Source organism: Benincasa hispida, chromosome 11 (assembly GCF_009727055.1).
Source record: "Benincasa hispida cultivar B227 chromosome 11, ASM972705v1, whole genome shotgun sequence".
Lineage (NCBI taxonomy): Eukaryota > Viridiplantae > Streptophyta > Magnoliopsida > Cucurbitales > Cucurbitaceae > Benincasa > Benincasa hispida.
In genome coordinates, this window is record NC_052359.1 from 2,110,256 (window position 1) to 2,121,751 (window position 11,496).

Sequence of the window (11,496 nt, forward strand, 5' to 3'; positions counted from 1 at the left end):
TGACACTATGATTTTATAGTAGTTTGGCACAATCCAACCTACATCCACTTCCCAAACTCTTCGTGGGTATGTCACTCAAACCTGACTCTTTCTAGGATTTAGAGTCAAACCGCTACAACATTCTTTTTTTGAACACAAGAAGAAACTCAATTCTTTCCATGGTTGAGGATCAAATCATTACAACAACTCTTTTTCCGGGATCAAGTGCAACCTTTACAAAAATTTGGAAAATTGAATAGCACACTTACAACTCTCTCAATAAAGTGGATCTACTAGTTTGAAACACTCAACAAACTAATCCTCACAATATAATAAATCTCTTTCAAGAATTAGATGAAAAATAAGAAAATTGGAGCTTAAAGAAAGCAACTAGAGGTATACATGAGTTGGGTTGGATTGGATTGAGGGTGTTCTTAGACCAACTCAAAAATTCGAGTTGGTTGGGTTGACAACCCAAAAAACCATAATAGAATCTTCATGGCTAATAATTAGAATCCCATAAAATTCAAATATTAAATACCAAATATTTATGATATTTATTACAAACTTTAAACAAAGACATAAACATCATAACAATTTTCAAAGAAAAGTATTAAAAATTCACAAATTCATCAATATAAAGCAGACGAACTTTAAACACACACATATATATACGGGTTGGGTTGTGTTGGGTCAACTTGAATTTATTTTTAGCCAATCCAAGACCCGACCCAACCCAAAACAAAATTAACCTAACCCAACTCTTATAGTTTGGATTGGGTAGTTCAGGTTATTTAGATTATACAATTTGGGTTGTCAGGTCATTTAAGCACCCTTAAGAGCAATAATGGAAGCTTAGTGAATTATGGATGATTGAAAATAATAAAAATTATTGTTTAAAATTTGGAGGAGAAGATGAGTTTAAATAAAGAAAGAAGTAGTGAAAAATTTAATATGGGGCCTTTAGATCTTGGTAAAAAGATCAATGGTGGAGATTAAAAGGAAGTAATAGTAGTAATAGTAATAAGCTTCAAATGGTACTATGCATTAAATGCATTTTTTTAAAATCAACTAGTCGTTAAACATAATCATAAAATAATATAATAATTTATATATTTTTAAATTGAACAAAAAAGCAAAAATCCACGATATGTCCCTCCTCCATTGCTCCACATGACACCTGGTCCACTTTGATGAATAAGTCGTCACCACCTCAGATATTTTTCCATTAAACTAGTTTTGATATCTATATTCCGTTTAATTTATATATTTTCTAAAATTATTTTTTCGTTTGAGCCCTGATTTGAGTGATAAATTGTGTTAGAATCGTTATACTGAGCTCTACGCGGTAGACACTTCAAAACACTAAAATTATTAGTGAATAAGAACAAGTTTTATCATCAAAATATTAATTAATTAAAATAAATTAATTTGAGATTGAGGGCAAAAAAGCTAACAATCTCCTCCTTTTTTGTAATGACAAACTCTTGAGAAAAATGAATTCTAAAGAGGTGTGATATAAAATATATATTTGATGCACAATCAACACACACATAATTTCAATTCACTTGAGCACAAAGAATATATTTAATAGCAACATACTTTCATTTTTCTTATTACCCTTTTTTCTTTTGGAATCAATAAAAAAACCAATTAAGAAAAATAACATAAAGACACGAAAGCTTCTCCTAAAATCATGAATACATAATTTTACATTACTCCTCCTATCAACATACCTTCTAAAATAAAAATATAACAAGCAACATTTGTATATTCAAGTCTCAATAGGCATCATAAATAATTAACCAAGCTCAAGTTTATTTTATTTAAGACTAATTTTACAAATTTCTCTCCTTTTGAAATCAATTGAACACTCTCCCTCAATACGACAAAATGACATTTAGCACATTGAGGATAGAAAATATCAAACAAATTTTTAAATAAAATTTTACTCCAAAATTACGTCCCTTAAAGAATAATTAAACAATATGCATAAGAGGAATACATAACAATAAAGGAATATGGAAAGCAATTTCATTCAAACATGAAATAGATATAACTTCCTCTAAAATCAAACATTCTCCTTTTAATAAGAAACATATAAATAAAAGCAATGAGATAAAATCATTGAAGGGAAATTCAAGCAATTTACCAAATATCAAATATTAAAGACTATACATCAATTGTTAAAAATCAATTAATGATACCAAATAAAAGCAAAGTAAACATTAGCAAATTCAATGTCACTTGAAGAGAAAACATTATCAATCAAATATAAGCATGCTAGCATAAGAAAATATCTATACCAATTTTGAACAAAATGTTAATGGGATCAAAAAAATAAATCAATTCACTAACTAATCCCCTATAAAAAGAAAAAAGAATTTAACGGCTATTCAAAAACAGCATGCTTAAAGATCAATTCTTCTCTACATAGGATAAACAACATACTCTAAAAAATTCTATTCAATAACATACTCATAGAATATGCGTAATTCATGCTAAAAAACATTTAATAAAATTCTAATCAATGTGTTAATGTGCAATCTTTTGCAAGACTCAATATCTTTTTGCTTAAAACTTTTCAAGAAAAATACAAGGATAAAGTCACTCCATGTTTGGAATCCAATTATAATAATAGGTTTTTCCAACAATACAAACTACAAATAACTATAAGTATTATTATTTTAAATCTTTTTTTGTTATAGTGTTTATTATTTTCTTTTTTGTTATAATGTTTACTATTATCTATCTAGACTAAAATAATTTGTACCTTAAATATATATTATTATAATCCACTGACTATAATATCAACTAAACGTCGAAAATACCTTCTTAATGATGGACAAACTCATAAAAACTAATAATTTAAAGTTTATATATCATATTTCATAAATATTTAGCGATTTATTAACCATATATTTAGCCTTTGGAATAATAATTTATATAAAAGCATGTGGCACAATGGTAATGCGTCCTGACCATAGATTAGAAGGTTGCGTGTTGGATTTAAGTCGGTTAATTCCTTAAAATTTATTATATTTTTTTAAAATATTAATCCAATGTCTTGTGGAATTAATTTTATACCCTTTTCCATTTGAATATGCAAGAAACCTCCGCAACTCTCCCTTTCTGCTGTAAACTTCAACGTTGAACTTAAAAATTGTTATTAACAATTGACATAAATATTGTTAATTAGTGATAAGGACATCTATCCTTAATAAATATATATAAAAGCGATCTATTAAGAATAGATTAAAAAAAATCATTATTAGAAGTCTATTAGCATGGTAGATTATTAAAATAATCTATTGATCTACTCATAATAGAAATCTATCATTGATAAATCATATAAATAGTATATTAGTGATAGACCAAAAATTCGTCATATTTACAAATTATTTCTTTATGTGATATATTTATAATATAAAAACAATTTTAATTTGTTTTTATTCTATTTTTGAAAGTGATATTGTAATGACAAATCGGTAGATATAGACTTTTCAAGTTCTATTTTCTCACGTAAAAGGAATCAAATGGAATTTTCAAAACAAGAGAGTTGGAATAATTTAATAATTTTCCAACCCAATTTTCTTTTCATTTTCATTTTTTATTTTTTTTATAGACACATGTTGTATATATTCATTATAAAATAAAGCTTATATTATTGTTCTTTTAATTTGTGTGAAATGGAAAATTTCGAACATTTAATCCCATAATCATGATATTTAACGAATTGGAAAATTAGGGTCATGTTGAATCTCAATCAGTTAATACCACTAAAAATTTCAGAGTATGTATTAAAATAAATAAATAATTCTTTTCTTTCTTCATACGTCTTCTTTTCTTCCTCCTACTTAGAGAAAAGATAAGATTTAAATACTATTTTAGTCTCTAAATTTTAAATCTTGTTCTATTTTAATCTTTAAACTTTAAAAAAACATTTGTTTTAATCCATGAACTTTTCTAAAAGTGTTTATTTTAGTCTCTATTATTAAAATTATGTTAACTTTTCAACAGAAATGTGAGAAAGTTTGTATTTTTAGATAACTAGGCTCTAGATGTATTTAGCAAGATAAAAGTGAAGTAAAATGTCAATAACCAACACGCCAAAATATTGAATCTTCAAAATTTTGAACTAAAAATATCTTTTAAATTCTCCTACTTTGTCACCTTATTCAAAATTGAAACTCTAAATTTTTTGGTGTAGCTAACATATTTGGTAGATTAGTCATCTAAAAGGTCACTGCACTAAAATATAGCATGGATCAAAATAAGAACTTTTTAAAAGTTTAGGAATTAAAACATACATTTTTAAAAGTGTAGAGACTAAAATAAAATAATATTCAAAGTTCAGGGACTAAAACGAATATTTTTAAAAGCTTGGGACAAAATAAAATAATATTAAAAAGTTAGAAACTAAAATAGACGTTTTTAAAAATTTAGGGATCAAAATAAAATATTATTTAAAATTGATGAACCAAAATATAATATTAAAAAGTTATTGGAATAATATGAGAAACTTCACCCTCTACTACTATTCAATTTCCAAACAAACTAAAAAGTCAAAAGTCAAAAGTCAAAAATAAAAACTTATATCTCCTTGTGTATATATGAGTTATTATGGTGTAAATGTTCTTCAAATTTTGTAAAGGGAAAAAATGGGAAGGCCAATTCTTGGCACCAATAGTGGTGGCTTAGGAGATGTCACCTTCTTGTTTAGTTCTGGTGGCTTATTTTTGCTTTCAACCATCCTTCTATCAATCTCTCTTGTTTCAATGATCATATTTGCTTGTAGTGACTCTCATAAAAAAAAGAAAAAATATGGTGCCGATGGTGGTGGTGGCGGAGGCTGCGGAGGAGATGGTGGCGGTGGCGGCGGAGGTGGAGGTGGAGGTGGAGGCTGTGGCGGCGGAGGTGGAGGTGGAGGTGGAGGTGGAGGCTGTGGCGGCGGAGGCGGAGGTGGATGTTAATGACATACTTTTTTATCGCCATATGCTAGTTTTATTATAAGTTTAAATAATAATGTCATTCATTATTTTAAAGTAATTCTTCCATTGTTGGCTTTAATGTTCGATACTATGAGTTTTTTTTGTTGTTGTATATTAGTCATATCTTATGTACCATATTGATGTTAATAAATCAATGTTTGGAATTGTTTGAAGGTAGTTGACCTGTACTTTTTCTTTCTTGACGTAAGAGATTCAATCCTTTATATATTTTGGTAATAATTATACTTTAAAAAAATATAGTAAATATTTGGAATATTCACATAAAATATAAAAGTTATGATTTTTAATATTAGAGTAATCGTTAATGGAAATAGTTTGAATATGCTTTAGATCAATTAAAAAAAACTTTTCTCTTTAGATAATCGAAATGTTTGTTGATAAGAAACGTAAAGAATTGTTTTTTTTTTCCTTGTTCATATGGTCCAAATTGACTAAAATAGTTTATTTGAATAGTTGAACTTTGATGATTTTTTTTTTTTTTTGTAATGATTTTTTATATAAAGAAATTGATCATTTAATTAGTTACTCTTTGATTGAATCTTAGGATTATAGTCTTTCAGAAAAACAATATTTCTTGGAATCATTTAACCTTGAATTGGTGTCTTAAGAGGCAATTACATATATGCCATTCTAACACGCAATTACATATATGACATTCTAACCCAAAATAGAAGGATTTGTACTCGTATTTTTACAAAAGATGCTTATTTATAAATCTAATGAAGCTCAACCCTGATCAATAGGCAATTGATCAAATTGGGTTCTTTTTGGTGGAGCTCATGTCCTTGGTCACATGACAACAAATGATCATTGGTGTGGTGCTTTGGGGGAAACCCATTTTCGAGGTGTGACAGATGATTTTTTAGGACCTAAGTAGATATTTTTTGCGACATGTTCATCTGTTATTAGTTATTCAAACTTCAAGATCAGTCTAATGAGAACCATATATAGTCTAAAGAGATTCTACCTTATGGAAACACTCTTTAATACAATAGCTTTAGTTGGTCTTGATCAAGAAACCACCAATTTCTCTAGGTGGGTGAAAATTACCCAACTTATAAATTTATTTAGTAACGGTCCTATTATAACTAAAACTTAATTTTAAATTTAATAATTCAATTCAATTTAAATTCCGAATATGCAAAGACTTATTATTAAACATGAAGATAAAATTTTAGTGATTGACTAAACATTTTTAAAGTTAGAAACCAATTAAATATAAAATTGAAAGTTGGAAGAACTTGTTTGACACAAACTTGAAAATATGTGGACTGAACTCATAATTTAACCCTTTTTTTAGTTAAAAAAATAGGTAGAAAAAGAGATATAAACTCCTCATATATATAGATAGATCCGTGTATACGTGCGTATGTGTGAAGCTCAAACCATAGAAAAGTGATTAACACTTTTAAAACTACGTGAACAAAATTCCAATTAGGTCCAAATCATTAAAATTTTGAATCTAAACTGAAAAAAGTATTTGTTTGACAAACATACATATTTTATTGGGACATTAAACAATGTTTATTTTAAGAAAATTCAAATGAGTCTGATATTATGTGATCTCAAATCTTAGTAAATTGAAATTCGAAAAGGTAAGGTATAGGATACGTCATGTCTTTTTCCTTTTTGAGTACAATTGAAGGTAGGAGTCGAACCACAGACCTCACGGTTTTCAAAACACTCATATGCCAATTGAGCTCGCATTCATTATAGAATTTGTCATATGCCTTCATGAATACTAAAACTCCCAATTCTTCATTGTTAAAAAAAAAAAAAAAAAAAAAGGACCTAATTCTTCAAATTAACTCAGCATATTAGCCATAGTAGGGTTGGATCAAATCCATTGCCAAACAAGAAGAGATCTTCAAGTTCAAGTTTGCAACTCAAATAATTGAGTTCTCGATTCAACCAACCATCTCCATCCAACTCAGCAAAACTTTAATTTTCCAATGAGAGAAATTAAAGGACTTTGAACCAGACAGTATTTCTTTTCATCAACAAAAAATGGACTCTATTATTGTTGATACAATGAACACGTTTTGGGGGAGTCGATGCAAGTGCCCCACAATGTTGGCTTCTATTTCTCTGTACAATATGATTTTGACGCCATATATGCTTTGTTTCCATACAACAAACTCTTCTGTAATCAAACTAAAAATCAAACCATTCTCAAACAGCAGTTACATAGTCACCACTGACATCAACTTCAGAATCTATATCAGCTTCCAGATCGTCGAGCCCCGATCCTCCAGCCAACATTTGGTCCCCGATTTTAGACACTTCTCCTGGTGTCATTGCTTCCTGAACAATCTGCATAATTTCCTCAACGCTCTGTGACGGATGGTTGGGTTCTTGTTGTTTGAAGTTGGTTTTTTCAATCTCAATTAGCTCCTTTGGCAAGTTCTTGAAAAACCATGGCAGCTGTTTTATCTCTTGGATGGTGATCCTCTTCAAGCAAGAAATGAACAAGATTGATGACCATATATATAAGTAGACTGAATGGAATTTGAACAAAGTACAAAAATTGAGATTAATGTCATCCCATTTCAAGTTCAGTCAATCCTAAATCAACATAGTATCAGAGTTTTTCGCTTTATTGGTCTTTAAAATTATTAGTATCCTCTTCCATGGACCATGAAAATATGTATTAATTGCAACAAAACCAAAACTTCAGAGAATGATGAATTAAATGAGATTTGAGATGAAAATTGCAACAAGAAATAACTGTGTTTTACCTTTGCGGGGTTAGCGACAAATATGCGAGAAAGAAGGTTGCGACACTCCACGGACACGCGTACATAATCAGGTATTGAGTATTGAACACTCAATATTCTCTGTATTTCAGATTAGGGAGACAGATAATGAGTTTTTCTTTCTCAAATGAACGTTTCTAAAGTTTATTTTGAAGAAACTATCAATAATCTAATGTTTGAGAGACACTTACTGCTATCGTCTTTCGGAAATTTCTCGGATCTTCAGGATCCTCGAATGGATATGCTCCAACCAACATCACGTACAATGTCACTCCACATGACCAAACATCTGAAATCTACAAACAGTAACACCAAATCATCATTCTTATGAAGTTAACAACAGCTGCATCCTGCAGAAGAGTGTACAACAAATGCCACTAGACAAATACATGCTATATACAATGGAATATTTTCCACAACAAAAGAATATTTACAAAGAAAATTTGAACTTAAATACCTTTCCATCATACTCCTTCCGTGATAGAACCTCCGGTGCAATATATGCCGGTGTCCCAACAGTCGATTTCGGTTGTGAGTGTAATAAAGCGGACTGTAATGAATCAAAAGGCAAAAAAAAAAAAAAAAAAAAAAGGCTGAAGATAATGATCTAAAAAAGTATAATAATTAACAGAGTGAGGTTCTAGCTTATGATTATATTGGATGGTAGACTATCAACCTTTGAGTAACCAAAGTCACATATCTTAAGTTGTGGTGTAGGACTTCCATCCAAGAGTGTGTTTTCCAATTTCAGATCCCTGTGACAAATTTGCTGCAATGGACGGAAAATGGTTAAACTGATGCAACCGTGCGATGAAGACAAAAAACAAGAGAGTAACATATGTTTTTAGACAATGAAGAAGAAGTTTGATTGTTATACCATGGAATGGCAGTAGCTGACTCCAGATATTAGCTGCTGGAAGAAAAATCTTGCCTGATGTGCAAAGAGGTTCCGAGAAACCGAACAAAAGGTGACTTGAGAAATGGATTATGGAGGAAAATGAAATAGAGAAGATGAGCAAATATACAAAAGCAAGAAAGGGGTAACACTTCAACCTCGTCTTCGCTAAATCGACCAGCACTGCATATTCTTCCAAAAAGTTCCCCGCCAGCTGCATATTCCATGACTATGGCTAAATGAGTTGGGGTTAAGAAGACCTGCAAGAAAACATCACTCATTGAAGTACTCCATCCATGTAGAATCTTTACAAAGTCCAAAATAAGAACATTACAAAGACACTAATGAATTGCTATCAAATTTGCTCCTCATGAATTTTACTCAGAAGATTTTGGTTCCCTTATTCGTATATTACTCGAATTCTAAGAGAAGGAGATTAATGGATCAAGGTAGATTTTGTTTGATTTCAGATTTGTTTTTTAAAATTAAAGCTTGTTTTCTATTTACTTTATAAAGTCACATTTTGAAATTTTAGCCCATTGTGAAAAACCAAAAACAAGTTTTCAGGAACAAGTCTATTATTGTGAAACAAAATTGTTAAACATGAACCAGAAGCAAGTAATCTACTTGGCTGAGGGGATGAGTTACTCTCCTGAAAATTAAGAATTTGTTACAGCCGCCTTCGTATAAACTAATATTGTATTGTGCATTTTTACAAAAATGTATCGAGGGCATAAGCAAGCTAATGAAGTTTTTTTTTTTTCCTTTAAATGACTGAGATATGATATTATAAAGAACAGAAAAGAGCAAAGAAGAGAAAAGAGGGAAAAAAAAAAAAGACAGCTTAGGGACTGAGGGTTGACCTCATTATTTTTTGATAATGAAGTCAAATTTGATGTCATGAAACTCCTCATAAGAAGATTAATATTCCCAGAATATCTCAAATACATTTAAATCCCAACCCATTTCTCATTTAATTATGAAGTATCCTTACCTCCTTGAATCTGATAATGTTAGGGTGCCGCAACGATCGATGATTAATGATTTCCCTCTGAACTTTCTCATCAATCTGAAGAAAATAATTCAAAATACTCTGTCATCTTAAATCTTCAACCATAAAAAAATTATTTCAGAGAAAGAACTTAAAAAGGACTTTAGAATGATCTTTGCCTTCAAATCAATCATGAACAAACATGTCAATGAAGAATTCGCCATCAAGTCTAAATGGAAAAGACCTAAACAAAGTCATTCATTATCTTTGAAGAACCAAAACATTGTTGCATTTGCTTAAACATTGATGCATATTAATCATTATTAGGCTTTGTTCTATAACACATTGAATAAACTAACTGGTGAGCCATCATCAATATGCAAAGACAGAAGAAATGGATAATCAAAACAAATTTCCATAGAAAGTTTTAAAATGCAATGGAAGAAGCTAATGAACAAATTTCCAGAGAGATTGCACATCAAAGATGCAGCAACACCACCATCCATAAGAAAAGCTTCATAACTTTCTCCACAAGTCAACAGAGAAAAAGGGTACAAACAGTGGGAAGCCATTAAAGCACCAAGCCAAAAGGTAGTCAGAAACAATCCCAAGGGAAATCCCATTAGCAAAAGAATAATCAGACCCAAATCTCCATATCCCACCATTGTTTAAGCAAGTTAAGCATCAAGTCCAAAGAGAAGCCATAAAAGCATCAAGCCAAAAGCAAATCAGAAACAATCACATGGAAAATCTCATCAGCTAACAATGAATCAGACCCAAAACTCTCAATCCCACCATTGTTTAAGTAATTTACAGCATTAAATCCAATTGGTAAGTTATTTACCTTCTTCCCTCTCTCAATGTACTTGACTGCAACAAGCTCGTTTGTCTTCTTGTCTCTAACAAGCCTAGCAACTCCAAAATTCCCAGAGCCAAGGTCCTTCAATGGCTCATACCGATTCTCCATTAAAACTCTCAATTGAAAAAGAAACAAAAACCCCACAAAAAAGCTTCAACAAAAAGGGAAAATCAAATGAAAACACAGGGAAACTTCGGGGAAAAGAGAGATGGGTTTGGTCCAGATTAAAGAAGGAAATAAGAAATGGGTTTTGTTAAACGTGAAGCAGAGTTTTAATGGTGGAGATAGTGGAAAAGTCGAATGAAAGATAATTGCTCGGGTATAGGCAGCCGCAAAGCAACGCACCCTTTTGATGATGAACTTGCTCGAAATGGGAATAATTTTCAACGACCCAAAAATTCTTTTTACACGAGAAAGCCAAGTGTTTATATTCAAAAACAGTACTGCGTTGTATATAATTGGTGGATAGATTGAATGATTTTCAGAAGAGGGTAAAATTCCAATTTTTTCTTCAGGGGGATCTAGTGATAAATATGAAAAAAGCAATCCATAGGTAATGAAATTTCACCGACATTTTCAAAACGATGTTTTCTAATCTTTTGTTGGATCATTGAGTTCTTTATTAATTTTTTTTTTCTTTTCTTTTCTCGCTCTAATTCTACTTCTAGTTCATTTTATCGCTCTTGTTTTAGTTCTCGCTTACTTTCTAATTCTTGTTGTGATTTTTGTTCAATTTCCGGCCCACTTTTTGTCTCTTGCTTTGATTCTTGATCATTTTCTCTTTGTTGCTCTCTACACTTGGTTATATTTGAAAAAAAAAAATATTTATCGCCATTGATCATTCCACGTTACCAAAAGAATAAGAAATAATTTCATTCATTGTCATTCTCATCAGTGAAATACAGAGAATGGAATGTTGGCGTTGGGTGAGATAAATTATAGAGAATGGATCTAAAGAAAGAAGACGAGAGGAAGGGAGATATCGAGAGACAAATTAAATGGGA

General features: G+C 30.5%; 1 protein-coding gene across 1 annotated transcript; it reads right to left on the bottom strand.

Annotated features, from left to right (window-relative positions):
• Positions 1–6,931: 6,931 nt before the first annotated feature.
• LOC120089736 (serine/threonine-protein kinase SRK2A-like) lies at positions 6,932–10,937 on the bottom strand. Its single transcript, XM_039047111.1, has 9 exons — positions 10,478–10,937; positions 9,637–9,711; positions 8,801–8,902; positions 8,625–8,678; positions 8,424–8,516; positions 8,205–8,297; positions 7,939–8,043; positions 7,730–7,828; positions 6,932–7,442 (listed from the first exon to the last, which is right to left on the bottom strand). The coding sequence occupies exons 1-9, from the start codon at positions 10,598–10,600 to the stop codon at positions 7,164–7,166; spliced, it is 1,023 nt and encodes a 340-aa protein (XP_038903039.1). The 5' UTR covers positions 10,601–10,937; the 3' UTR covers positions 6,932–7,163.
• Between the last annotated feature and the right edge of the window lie 559 nt (positions 10,938–11,496).